This window comes from Lactuca saligna, chromosome 8 (assembly GCF_052625555.1).
Source record: "Lactuca saligna cultivar CGN05327 chromosome 8, ASM5262555v1, whole genome shotgun sequence".
In the NCBI taxonomy this organism is placed as follows: Eukaryota; Viridiplantae; Streptophyta; class Magnoliopsida; order Asterales; family Asteraceae; genus Lactuca; species Lactuca saligna.
The window spans coordinates 251220782-251236042 of record NC_136424.1 but is presented as its reverse complement, the minus strand read 5'-3'; the positions used below and the strand labels follow the sequence as shown (position 1 = coordinate 251236042).

The 15261-nt window shown below is 33.3% G+C and overlaps 1 protein-coding gene across 2 annotated transcripts in view; it reads left to right on the top strand.

Annotated features, from left to right (window-relative positions):
- LOC145010862 (serine carboxypeptidase-like 13) overlaps positions 1-15261 on the top strand; it is a 41345-nt gene that overhangs the window by 12333 nt on the left and 13751 nt on the right. Inside the window, exons 1-3 of one of the 2 annotated variants that reach the window (XM_078969422.1) lie at positions 4045-4103; positions 4188-4286; positions 4418-4540. In XM_078969422.1, coding sequence (XP_078825548.1) covers positions 4263-4286; positions 4418-4540 — 147 coding nt within the window. In that variant the 5' untranslated portion in view covers positions 4045-4103; positions 4188-4262. Of the gene's footprint in view, positions 1-4026; positions 4104-4187; positions 4287-4417; positions 4541-15261 lie in introns of those variants that run through there. The other variant, XM_078969421.1, reaches the window with a different exon arrangement.

Genomic DNA, 15261 nt, shown 5'->3' with positions numbered 1-15261 from the left:
AATTACAATGATAGAGATTAAAATGTTAAGCAAATAAATTTTAAAATTTAATTAACAATAATAACAACTATAAATAACATTAAACCATATATTATATTAAATTTTATTCATGAGTAACCTGCGGGTAGAGGTCATTCAAAAGATTAAGATTATACAGTTTTAATAGATATACATACATACATACATACATATATATATATATATATATATATATATATATATATATATATATATATATATATATATATATATATTATCATATAATTCAAAATAATCAATATATTATATCAACTTAGCATACGAATTATTACAACAAATTTAACAATATTATTGTTGTATTAAAAAAACCTATATTTCTAAAGATTTCAGCTATATATATGCTTCCGCGCAACACGCGGGCATTCGCCTAGTGTTAATATAAAATAGGTTGGGTTGGATTGCTAATGAATGTAAATAATTGGATTGGATTGGACTGTATATGGAAGGAGAAATAAATTGATTTTTTATAAAAAAAAATTAGGTTGAATTGGATTGTTAACGGGAATAGCCTATGGAAAAAACATCTTTAACATCATCTGGGTTTCCTAAACTACATCCTTCCACCGTAGAAGGATAACTAATAAATATAAAATTTTATGTCATAGGCTCTAAATTTCCGTAACAAGTGTGACATTTGCAAGACATCCAAACACCTTAAGGTGTGCATAATCCTTATGGTTGCTAGCACATATCCCTATATGATTATTCATCTAAATCAAAAAGAGGGAGCCATACTTCTTGATCAAGTATGTTACACTTTTGGTAGTTTTTGCTAAAGTGACTTTGGCAATGCTAAGTTGGATGGCATACACCTCACTTTATGGGTTCTTCTTTGTTCCGAAAAAGAGTGTGTTTCCTTATTCTTTTCAGCTTTGAGCTTGGTTCAGATTGGACACGTCCTCACTCGTTCTTTTTTTTTTTTTTTTCAAGATCTTTGAGCCTCATAAAGATTCTTCTAACTGGCCTGTCCCGGTGCTAATAGACCCACTCCAATCTCGGGAACCTTTCCTGAGCTACTAAAATCTTGGAAATCAACTGGCCTTACTTCTTTCGGGGCTATATCCCTCTTGACTATATAGGTAGGGGCTTATCTGCTCCTAATCAGATAAAAGTTTTGAAGTGGTGTTATATTTATTCAATCTAGTTCCATTTTTTTCTTAATTAAGGAGTTCATATTATAGTATGATTCCTCGAAATATCATCTTCTATTTTAAAACTTATCAAATTGTTAAATGTGAAAATCCGACGCACTATTAGTTCTCAACTTTTTGAATCTTTTATTTAGTTTCCACAAAAACCCTTCATTAGTTGAATTTATTAAAAACATCGTTTTAGTATATACATAATCACATCCTACTAGATTGATCATTTATTATAGAGATGAAATACATAATCACATCTTGTAGTTCCCTACACATGTCAGTGTAAATACCTGGTACATAAGACCAAGATGTATGGTTACAAGATGTTTAAAAGTGATGTCACATATGTGTCAAATCACCACCATTATATGTTAACTAGTCATTGGAAATGATTATCATTTCATATTATTTATCTTTTTTTGACATTATATTAAATAAAAACACAATTATTAAACATACATCAATAATTTTTTAAATAAAAACATTAACTTAAATAAAAGTAATATTTTTAAAATTCAACATACATTTTACTAATAAAAAAAATAATAAGATATTGAAATAAAAAAAAATACTACTTGTCGTCATCATTGTCCTCACCGTCGGCCTCGTTCTCGTCGTCCGTATCCTCATCCTCCTCGTCGTTGTTGTGCTCTTCGAATTTTCGTTGCCATATGTGCTCAGTCAAATCTTGGCGTAGATTGTGAAATGTTTCACTGTTTTGTATTTCCAAAAGCCTTATAAAGTATGTTGGGTTGCCGACTTGTATTACTGCAGGTGGATTAAGTATATCGTTCGCAATATATGTACATATAGTCATCATACCCTCTTCTTCTATTATCATGTTATGTAAAATAACACACGCTTTCATCACCTTCATCAACTTTTTCCTATCCCATGCTCGTGCTAGATGTTTGATTATGTGTCACTTCTGTTTGAGGACTCCGAATGTCCGATCCACATCCTTCCTTGCAGATTCTTGTGCTAACTTGAACAATTTTTGTTTTTTTATCGGTCGGATATGTTTATGATTTGACAAATGTAGCGTACTCTGGATATATCTCATCACTAAGGTAATATCAATAATTGTATTCATGTCCATTTACAACGTATGACATGTTTGGTGCTTTACCCTGCAAAATGTCGTTAAATAACAGAGATACTCCAAGCACATTCAGGTCGTTGTTTGACCGTGTCATACCAAAAATGCATGTCAAAACCGGAGGTCATGTGAAACAACTGCTTCTAGTATAACAGTAGGCACACCATGATCACCTCATGTGAATTGCCCTCACCATGCATTGGGACAATTTTTCCACACCCAATGTGTACAATCAATGTTAGCTAGTATTCCTGGAAATCCATGTTAAGTCTGATGTGCAGCATACAACTGTTCGACATTACTTATAGTCGGATTTCACAAATATATGTCACCGTAAAGCTCTATAACATACTCATAGAAAAGATATGTGCATTCTCGACCGGTCCTCGCAGACATTTTCAAATATTCATCTGAAGCGTCTGCGGTTATGCCATACGCCAATTGTTTAAAAGCTGTTGTGCATTTTTGTAATGTAGTAAAACCACATTTACCTGTAGCATCTCATCTCAATTGAAAAAACTCATAATTATTTTCCAAATTTCTAGCTATACGTAGGAATAAATTTCTACTAATACGAAAACGATCTTCAAACTTCGATAGGTCGTATAAACTATTCAGGGCTAAAGTAATCACGTACCAAAAGTTATTTCACCGCGATACGATCCCGGTTGATTGGCTTTCTTGGTTTCTTCTCGACATTTGAACTTTCGCCTCCCTAACGTACAAAGTGGTGTGCCACAGACAACAACGTGTACAAAATCAACTCATCAGCGGAATCATCATAAGATGAGGAAGAAATGACACCCAAAAAATTATTCATATTGTTATTTTTTAGTGTATTTGACTATTTGTTGTAAGATATTTTATGTGTATTGTGTTTGTATATATAGTTGAGGTTTTAATTTTAAAAGAAAAGTTTTTATTTTTAATAAATGTTAACGGTCAAAAAAGAATGGAAATAAACGATCAAAAACAAACAAGCAATCACATTGCTCGTAAGCGTCCGTGACAAGCATCACTCTGCATTACATTCACCCTAGCTGGGGCGGTGTTCACGCATGAGCACCCGTGCCAACTCAGCTTCACGCGTTAAAATCTCCTTCCATACCCTTCAACCTAAGTTGTGTTCGGATGCAATTTTGGAACCACACACTTCGTGCTTTGTCGTAAATTTATGAAAAAAAACCTACGTTGTCTATTCTGAACCTGCCAAACACCCCTTTCTTGTCGATCATATTAAATTTGTATAGCTCACACCCATATATAAATTTTTATTAGCTCTAACTTCCAAATCACTAATTTTAGTGGCTAGACCTTTATTAGTAAATGACCCCATCTCCGTTGTTGTGACAAGAACTACTCACCTGCCAAGCGAACTATCGAACTTGAATCAATAGCTCCATCAATAGATAACTACACATAAATAGCTAACTCTATCCACTGATCCTTTATACACACCAACTCTTTAACCTTTAGACAACTCGATAACAATATGACACAAATAACACTACAAGAAATAACGTTGTTATAATAGTCCTTTAGTTGGAAAATATATTAGTCTAGATTGATACATTTCCAACAGAGGTTTGTTAATATAATTCATAACTTTGTTTTTATTAGTGAAAATTTGCTCATCATTGCATTGAAGACTCAAGTTTAATAGAATTATGCTATTTTTTCTAAATAAAAAAATGTGTACTTAATAGAATACAGACATATTTAATGCCTTAGTGGTTGTGTATACAGGTCCATTAAACATCAACTATTTAAATTCCACTTGGGAGAAGCAAATGCTCGAGATAAATTCTGACAGTTGGACAAAGGTGTTTACTTGTAACCATGTAATTTACTTGTTGTACATGCAATTATTCACTATAAAATAAAATAAATGTTCACTTTTCTAATAGAGGAACATATGCTTAGAGAGAGGATTGGTTTGAATATTAGCTAGCGGAATTTGAGTTGATATAGAAGAGGAACATATGCTTAGAAATGCTTATTTTTTGGTACATGGTCATAATCTTTTTTTATTAATTCATATGTTTACATGTGTTTCATGTTAAAATTTACAATATGTACAAGTAATAATCCAAATAGTACAACTGACATATGTAATGAAATTATTATTCCATTTTAGGTGGCCAGCATAATATATCTTGATTTACCTGCTGGGTGTGGATTCTCTTATGCAAAAACTCCTGAAGCTTACATAACAAATGATATTTTTTCAGCGACACACGCATACCAATTTCTGAGGAAGGTAACTTATGAGCCGAATTATTTAATTTTCCAGTTTTTAGTTATATAACACATCATGAGTAATAAGTAATAAAACCATTTAGCTACCACGTATGCGATATGATCCTTTTTTCATTGAAAACGAGTTGGCTACTAATTCTATAGCTGAGTTCATTGATAAATTTAATTATTACTATAATTAGTAATTGTTGTATATGATATGGAGTAGGTCCACTGTCATTTTTGTATATTTTACCAGTTGACACATCTCATATTGCCTTTATTTTGAAATTAATGGAATATGAATCGCATATATTCATTTGAATTACACATAAACACCTTGGTGGTTCACTGTGCAACACTTGGGAACCCCATAGAAAGGTCTTATAAGGGTTTCAATCAAAGGTTGGCCATATTGAGGAGCCACACTGGGTGGTGGGGAGCCTAGTTTTTTCGCCTAAATGTCTTTCATCTTTTCTCACCATTTTGAAATGCCTCCCTCTCCCTTTGTCGTATGTGGCTTCCTCTACTGAAAAACCTTTAGGGATAACAAACATCAAAGCCTTCATCTTTTTGACTTTGACAAACTCAAGTACAATACATGGACATTTTGAAACTCACTACATGTGTTTTGGAGTTCTTGGCCATCTTGATAGCTCCTCAAAACCAAACATTGCTGATGATAATGACGAGAATAAACATGACTCACTCGTCAAGTTATGGGCTTATGGCACCATCTCCAAAACCTATCATTTAGATAATATTTTAGAAATGAGTTTCTATTAATTCAGTTTGGGGCAACCTGACAAGGAATGTTAGGTGTTGCTTTTCCTATTTGAGGTTGAGGGTTCAAGTCCTGTTGTGGATATAGGTGGAATTAGGAGTCTTAGGTTAGGAGTAGATTAGATTTGCTGGAAAAAATATGTGATTTTCCGAGGATGCACTATGATCTTGCCTCATCTCCTACAATCTTATATGTAGGTAACCAAACCACGAACTTTAACATGTTCGAAAATCAGTCCAACCAACACTACTACCATTCAAACAATCATTAAAATTTTAACAAAAACAATCAATCTTGTCTAAATAATGGCAACCGTAGGGCCCTCACGGCGTTTATAGCGTACATGCCTATATTTGCAGTTGCATCAGTTATGGCCTTCCTGGTCCATGCCAAATGTCACAATCCAATAACATCCAATGATACTCTCAACTCTACCTATGGCATCGATAAATCACTATATGATCACCTCTTGTATGCCTATTACTATAACCCTCTTTGGCTATGGTTCCCTCTAGTTTCTGGAAGTTAACTACATTTATTTTTTAACTGTTTCAGTCCCTTTGGTTAAAGAATCAGTCGATAATGGGTTGTATGTGGATATGGGAGCCACCTTACACTTACTATCATACAAATGCATGAATATTACCATTTTTAATAATTATAATGCATATTTTATAATGATTAGTAATGTATTAACAATCCTTGTTATCAAAGTTAGTTCATTATTTTTTTGGTGACCATGGCAAGATGGATAATAGTGCCCCTATGTTTGTACTATTCAATGTGCTGAAAACGTATAACAAAGAAAATATATTGATGTAAACAAAGACTTGCAAAAATTACCTAAGTAGGTGCTTGGAATTACTTACTTAAAACAACTCATGTTTTGCACAGAATGTATTGTTACCATATATATGTTTATTATAAGCCCATTTGTTTTGGGCTCCTTTTGTCTTTAGCCTATTAGGGTTAGGGTTAGCTTAGCTTGCCTTTAGATTCCCCATCTTGTTGCTCTTTGTTTTTAAGCTTTTCAAGAACATTGTAATCTCTCTCTTTCATTAATCACTTGACTCTACTATCATGGTATCAGAGCAGAGGTTTGATACGTTGTTAGGAGGTTTTATAGCAGCCATATGTGACGCGTTAGGGGGTTACCGAAGCTGATTCATTTTATGTTCGTGTTCTGTTGATTTTCGTTTGCTTGTTAGTGTTCATTTGTTGTTGTTGTTAGTTTGTTGCTGTTGTTCGGATTCTAGAGTTTGCTGTTCGATTTCATGCTACTCGATTAGTTGTTTACGCTGGTTTGTTGTTCTTGTTCTCTGATTGCTTTTCCATTATTGTGGTTATTTTTCTGTTACCATCATGATTGGAAAGGACGATTCTCTTTAGTCAATTAGTACTCTATTGGATGGGAAGAATTACACTTATTAGATCTATATTATGAAGAAATTCCTTCGTAGGAAGAATACGTGGGGCTATCTCACTCGGACTAAAGCTAAACCTTCAGTGCCTCAAGCTAAAAATTTCGATTTGTTGGTTGATACTTGTGAGACTGATAATTCCAAGATCATTACTTGGATTAACATTTTTGTTACTTAGTCTATTGGTATGCAATTGGCTAAGAACAAGTATCCAAAAGACTTATGTCAGCAAGAAATGAAAATACACCTCTCACTTTTATGTCATAGCTTATCATGAGTCTCTCGTCTAACAAAAGCTTCACAGCCCCAAACCTTGATGTGGCCTAGCAAGGGAACTCCCTCTCTCCACACTCGTAAAATGTTTTGGCAACCTTTTCAGTAGGGACAAGATTAAGAATATCGGTGACTATCTCTAAGTTATACCCCCAGAAAGAAATAGGAAGCAAAGTTCGACTCATCATAGAACGAACCATGTATAACAAAGTTCAATTTCTCCTCTCAGCCACACCATTAAGTTGTGGTGTCCTAGGAGGATTCAGTTATGAAACTATTCCATATTCCATGATATAGTCGTGGAATTCGATACTAAGATACTCCCCACCTCTATCAGGTCGAAGCATATTTATCTTCCCGCCCAGTTGATTGTCTACCTTGTGTTTAAACTCTTTGAACTTTTCAACGTTTTTGATTTATGTTTGATTAACTTGATATCCATATCTGCTATAATCATCTGTAAATGTCACATAGAATCGATTGCCATCCCTTGTGGTTGATTTGAAGGGCACACACACACATGTGTGTACGAGATCCAACAAACTGTCACCTCTTTCACAAGATGTAGTGAAAGGTACGAGACTCGCATTCATCATTCAACCTTAAGTCAAATGATTCCAAAAATCCATCCTTTTGGAGTTGGGCGATGTGTTTCTTGTTAATGTGTCCAAGACGATAATGCCACAATCATGTTTTCTCTACACCATTAGACGAATCAATATTCAATACACTATTGCCTAAGCTATCAACACAAATCACAGTTTCATGCACACCATTACAAGGTAAAGCTTCAAACAAAAAGCACAATTTTTATAAGCTAAAATCGAACCATTTATATCATTAAAAGAATATGGAAATCCTTTTCTAAACAATGCATGAAAAGTAATAATGTTTCGTGTCATTTCTGACGAATAACAACAATTAATTAAATCTATCCTACTGTCACTACTAAGCATAAGACCATAAGTTCCGATCTTGGTAATAGGAGAAGATCTCCTATTTCCCATGATCATATTTATTCTTCCATGATACAAATCTTCACTTTCTCTTAGCCCCTACAAATCAAAACAAATGTGAAATCCACCTCCTGTATCAAGGACCCAAGAACGAGTAAGTTGTGAGTTATTAACTTGAATAGTGTATATACCTGCCAACGATGGCTTGACCTTGCCATACTTGATGTCTTGCAAGTATTTAGGGGAACTTCTTTTCCAATGGCCCTTTTCAGTACAGTAGTAGAAAATGGCTTCTTTGGGGTCACTAACAACAGGAATGTCTTAAATGGGCTTTATCTTTGACCCACTGCTAGAGGATCCAGCTTGGGCCTTACCCTTCCAGTTCGATTGAGATTTAGCCTTCCTCTTCTTTCCTTCTATTTTTCCTAATGGAAAGGACGGGAGCACTTGTAGCAGAAGGGACTTGATTATTTTTCATCCTTGATTCAGCTGTCTGCAACAAGTTATGGAGTTGGGTCAATGTGGTCTTTGTGATGTTCAAATGATAAGTCAAGATGAACTGATCGTAACAATATGACAAGGAGTTAAGGACTATGTCAATAGTCAATGCCTCGTTAAAGTTCACATTGATCCTTTCAAGACGCTACACATATCTCTGCATTCTATGCACATGATTGCAAACAGACTCTTCCTACTTTAACTTGCAGGCCATTAATGCTTTTATGACCTCATACTTTTCTTGACGTGCTTTCTTCTGGAACTTTTCTGTAAGATCCAAGCCCTTCTTGTATGACTAGTCGTCTTTATAGAACTTTTGCAACTTAGGTACCATGGTATCAACCATGATGAAAGCGACCTTCATTGCATACTCATAGTGTTTCTTGTAGAAATCAATCTCTTTTGGAGTAGCAACTGACTCATCGATTTCAGAAACAACTTTATCGAGGACATATTCTTTGTCCTCGTATCGAAGAGTCATCTTGACATTCCGCATCTAATCCATGTAGTTTGTACCAAGTAGTTTCTTTAGAGAGGATCGATAGTAGAGTGAAGTTGTTTTATGGCTAATAGTACTCATAGAACTTTTGCAACTCATATACCATGGTTGCAACCATGATGCAAGCAACCTTTGTTGCATCGTCATAGTGTTTCTTGTAGGCAACAATTTTTCTGGAATAGCAATTGACTAATCGATTTCGACAAGATATTTTTTGAGGAAATATTATTTTCCCTCGTATCGAAGAGTCATATTGGGATTTCACATCCATTCCATGTAGTTTGGACTAACTAGTTTCTCTTTAGAGAGGATCGATAATAGAGTGAAGTTTTTGTTGGTGGATGATTAAGTAGCAGTAGCATCTCATGTAGTAGACATCTATATGAAAGAAGTAGTTCTAGTTAGTTGATATGAATCCTTAATATTTTAAACAATAATTAATATTCAAGGCTAGGATCCAATATAACAATTCATAATTAAGAAGACAGATCTCCTAATATTGCGAATTTATGAAGGTAGGTAAGAACAATTCACTAATTTCGAACTATGAAACTCATAGATCTTTTGAGATTCATTGAATCTTATCAATGACATGTTTAATATCATATTATGCTCTTCTATTTGTGATTGGGATACCGAGGATCACAAAAAAGATGTGAATAACCATGCAAATATGTTTGGCACCCGCAATATCATTTATCATCTCCAATTAATGTGCCAGTTAACCAAACACGCTCCATTAACAATGGTAATTTTCAAGATGCCCATCATTTCTCTTTAATGTCCCTATTAGTGTGTCGAATAAACACATGCGCTCCACTAACGACATATTAAAGTATGATGTGTGTTTTCATGGATTAGCATACTTTTCACATTTTTCCTAAACTAGAGTGGGATTTTTAAATAGTTTCATTACTTTATGTCATTATACTTTTAATGAGATTATGTCCTATCAAACTCATTAGGCTAACGGCCTTCCACCACACTGGAGAGCTGTGGGTGAGAGTTGATACCCATTCAACGACTATTTTGTAGGCCACTTTCTTATACCCTCTTTATGACATGGTTTCGTGAATGAGGTCTACTATTGATTTGACCGGATTTTCTTATACATATAGTAATTAAGATTTTAATATATATATATATAAAGTGTATTTAAAACGTTTCAAAATACAATTAATTATTAAATTAAATATTTTAATCAATTAATATTAACCAATTATGATTTATCTTTATTCTTTAATTCAACAATTAATTAAATTAACTAAATCATTTAGAGATTAAATAATTATTAAAATGAAATCTTTTAATAAAATAATTCAAATTTAATCTTAGTCTAAAACCCCATAATTTTTGAAAATAGATATAAAATTTATTAGGTTTTAGTTATTCAAATTTTCAGGCTTTTAAAATAATAATAAAGGAAAGTAGATAAACACTATCTAACTCTAACTATTTTCGAAAACTAAGGTTGGAGGCTAGGGTTTCATGTACCCTAGCAAATTTAAAAAAAATCCTCCCTTAGGGTTTAATTTCTATAAACCCTAATTTTGATCTATTTAACATTGTGCAAGATCAATTGAAAACTATGGCTCTGGTACCACTTATAGGTTTTATAAGGTACAAAACTATTTTTTTTCTTTTGTGGTGGAAAAACTTAACCCTAAGTTCACATGCAACTCATTGAATCTAAGTTTTATCTATTGATTGCAACAAACAATTGAACATCAAAGAACCCTAGGAATACCCTATAATTATCGAAATTCATAAAGGTTTAGGGTTTACATACCTCTTTGATTATTGTAGTAAATAATCAATAATTCCTTCTTGAATAAGCTTCAGAAAGCTAGAACCAGAAATCTCGTACCTCAAATGGTTTGTACCCAAACCCAAATAGTAGAGGACTTGAGAGGAAAGAAGAGGGAGGATGGAATTTTTGGATGTGCTTCTTGTGAAAGGAGTGGCCGAAAATTGAAGGTTTAAGGCTCTTTATAGTACAATTATTTCAAATTAGGTAATTATCCATATTCCTAATTATCCTTAACGATTAATCTAGAAACCCTAAAGAGGCTCCTTATTTTCATTAACCCTAAGAAGGATCCAGAATCCTTCTCTTGTTCAACTATGAACACTTACAGTTTATGTTCTAGCACTTTTAATTAATCCAATTAATCCCAAAATTAATTCTAATTAATTATTAATTAAATAATACTATTTCTAGTTAATATATTAATCTCATAATATATTAATAAATCATTTATTACTATTTAATAATCTTATAATAAACAAATAAATCAACCTCTCTCTTCAAAAAATCATATTATCAATTACTAGTTTTGCGCGCAACCCAAAATGATTTTGCTTTCAATTCAAGTATATCCGAGTTTAGTTATTGGCTTAGACACCTAATCCAATCTAAGCATCTATACAAATCTGGAAATTCTAGCATGCATTTCTTGAACATATCTTTAGCCTCTACTCTAGAGTGCATAACAATCTATATGACCGAGCACATATCTCTGATCCGACGATTTTATTAAGTTTCTTTGAATAAAAATATTCATTTCCACAACTTATTTTAGAAAATCTCTTAGTCCTCAGTTTAAGTCCAAACGCACTTTAGAGCGTGCTCAAATCCCTAAAACTAAGGCTCTGATACCAACTTGTAACATCCCAATTACAAGCCAAAAAATTTCATCTGAAATAGGTTAACAATTAAAATCCTTTTTCCTTCTAATCATGGTATAATATCCATTTGTTTGAAAACCATAAGATTAACATAGTTTAATTATAAAGCTACGGAAACCAATGTCTTCGATGCGAGTGTACGGTCCCGCCGAGCTCTTCCCACGAACATCCTGGAAACATTTAATCCACAACTATAAGCATAAAGTTTAGTGAGTTCCTCAACATACCATATATTTGAATATACATACAATGCATACAAGCAAAGTCCTCGACTCTAGCCTTGATCTACCAACTCTCCTATCAACATACATATAATAATTATTCATATCATCCCCCGACACTCTGCTTCCATACAATTATTGGCTCTCAGTCGTCAACCTCTATCGACTCTCAATCACCATGCAATCATCGACTCATATTCGTACTATATTTATCGGGGCCCATGCTAATACTAAAGACTGCCTTGTGAATACATATACATATATAGATGGGAATAAGATAGACAATCGAACAAATGATCCCACCTGAGAACCATAAAACAAACAAGAACCATGCAATATGATTTCAAACTAAGAGTTCTCAGGTTATCTAATCCAAGGTACATATAACCCCTAGGGAAACCCCTCAAAAATCAACCTATACTATAATTACCCTAGCCAAACATGCCACCAAATAGTAACATACAATCCACAAGTAAGACCCTAGTGATATAGCATACCATTACACAAAGTGTCCTATACTACACATACATAACAAGGAGTTATCCTAGTCAACTACCATATGTGTAGTCTAACAACACTTGTATCCTGCAATACAAAGGATATATAATGTTATATGTGTTATTGTGAAGAAACTCACTTGAATCGCAAAACCGGAGAAGCACTCCTACACTCTCAACTCCTTGCATCGATCAGACCCACGAATCGACTCAAATAACTCAGAAATCCCAAGTAGATTATGGATCTATGCTAGCTCTTTGCCTCCTTGCACCAAGAGGGGGTTCCTTCTTCCTCAAGCTTCACAAAAACAAGAGAACAAGCTCAACATCAAACATGGAGCCTAGGGTTCTAAATTGGGAGGATGGGGGCTAAAGAAAATGACCTAAACCTGGAGTTAATTCCTTTCAAAACGGAAGAAACCCTAAACTTCATGGGCTTGGGCTGCAGCGTCCCATGTGTCGTGGTGACTACCTTTTTCACGTTGTGGTCACCAATCAGACGCGTCCCTCTTTTAAGTGATGTGGCCACATCGCGGTCAACAACCCACAGGTTTGTGGCATAAATATTTCCCAAAACCTTATCTTCGAAACCCTCGGGTCTTTAATTGATCAAATCGAAAAAATGGGTGTTACAATATATATATATATATATATATATATATATATATATATATATATATATATATATATATTTGCATGAGAACCTAAGAGCTCCCAATCTGGTATCCATTTCTTGAAATCAACACCCATATTGGACTCCTGAAGTTGGTCTAAGCCAGAGTTGGGCTCAAAAAAAGATTTAACAAACTTTTTGTTAAATGTACATATATGCACATCTAAATATTCATATAGGCATATTCTGTTTATTTTTCAAAATTTTTCAAATCAATACAACCATAGGACACTAAGGCCTATGTTTAAAAGAATCACAACTTGAAAACTTCAAAAGAGAAAATGAAAATTATGAATGTGTATATATGTATATTTGGTGAATATTGATATGTACAAGTATGCACATTTAACAAAAAAATCGTCAAATCTTTTTTTATCCCATATCTGGTGCGGAGGTCGCTTTTGGAGTCCAATGGTGGTGTGGGTTTCCAAAAATGTTAGCCGAATTAGGGGTACGATAACTTTCTTATATATATATATATATATATATATATATATATATATATATATATATATATATATATATATATATATATATATATATATATATATATTGGACGACTCACTTTAGATTCAGAAAAAATAGAGATCTTGAGATTCAACCTCAGCTACATATTTATGATTTGTCGTTGTAGCGCTCCAACATACCGGCAATAACAATGTATGCCTAATCATAAATGATTATATGGCAGAGAGGTATAGTCATATATGATTATACATGTTTATACATATATTCCTAATCATAAAAGATTATAAATATATCTATGTTCTTATATTGAGTAATCATATATGATTATGATGGTTGATGCCAGAGGTGTTAGTAGTATAGGCGACTGAGTTGGCAACGTTGGGGTCGGTTGGTGGCAGAGGTGGTGGTAGTGGCGGCGGTGGTGGTGTTGGCGGTTATAGTGGTGGGGAAGGTGGATGTAGAAAAAAGAATGGACAATGCTGAATAATCACATATGGTTATAACTATATCGTCGTGTCGGTTCGTCGGAGCGCTAGAGCGGCAAATGATAAATATGTGGATGATGTTAAATCGTAAGATCTCTATTTTTTTGGAATCTCTACGGAACCTATATATATATATATATATATATATATATATATATATATATATATATATATATATATATATATATATATATATATATAAGTTCAACAAGGAACCATTTTAAATCTTAAACCAAAGAACCATTATATTTTCAAGTTTTAGAGCATATTCTTTATCGGAAAAAAAAAATCTAAAAATATTGAATTCATAACATTTTATCCTCTTTCCATGGATATCAAATTCAATATAATCTTTTTTTTTTACTTTTTGATCTGTTCAAATTCACAAATCTGCATTGCGATTCTACAAATATTCATAGTGTGAATCTGTATAGTGAATCTAGACATATTAATGTATAGATTCACAGTGTGAATGTGCACAGATTCACAGTGTTATCTGAGCAGATTAAAAAAGTTTTTTTAAAAAAGTTATATCGAATTTGATATCAATGGAAAGAGGATAAAAAGTTACGAATTTTTCTATATTTTTAATTTTTCTAAAAAGTTGTGAATGTGTACTGATTCACAGTTATAACCCCTACCGTATATCGACACAAAGTGGTTCTTTGTGAAGCTTAGGTCATTTGGGTTCCATATTGCTTGTAGCACGCTGATATTTTTAGCAATGGCCTTCCTTTCCAAGTATTTTCTGATTTTTTTGTCTAGTGATCATATGTTCAGTCTTTGGCATATTTCAAACAATAGGGAAATATTAGAATACTTTGTTATTATTTTATTGTATATATTGGTTGATGGATATTTTTTAATACCCTGGCCCCATTTTTTTCTTCTCATACTATATTAATTCTTTAATTAAGGGAAAACAAATTAAAATAATTTATTGAACTAAATGAATGTCATGAAGCATCAAGAGCACATTACACTCAATCTTTTTAGGGAAATTTCCTGAAAAATCCCAAAGTTTTGGCCAATTTATGATCTAGTCCTAAATTAAGTTTCATTAATGAACAAGAACAGGAAACCGGCTGTTGTAATCACATTAACCCTTTTCACCTTTTGCAATAGGTTACATACTGAAGTGACATACCACATGAACAGTTTGGCTAAGGTGACAGTTGATGTGGCATGCCTTTTCTTTATAACGTAAAAAAAACTTATTTTTTAGAGAAAAATGGGAGGACTCAAACCGTGACCTTTCACTTCCAAACCATACACCTTAC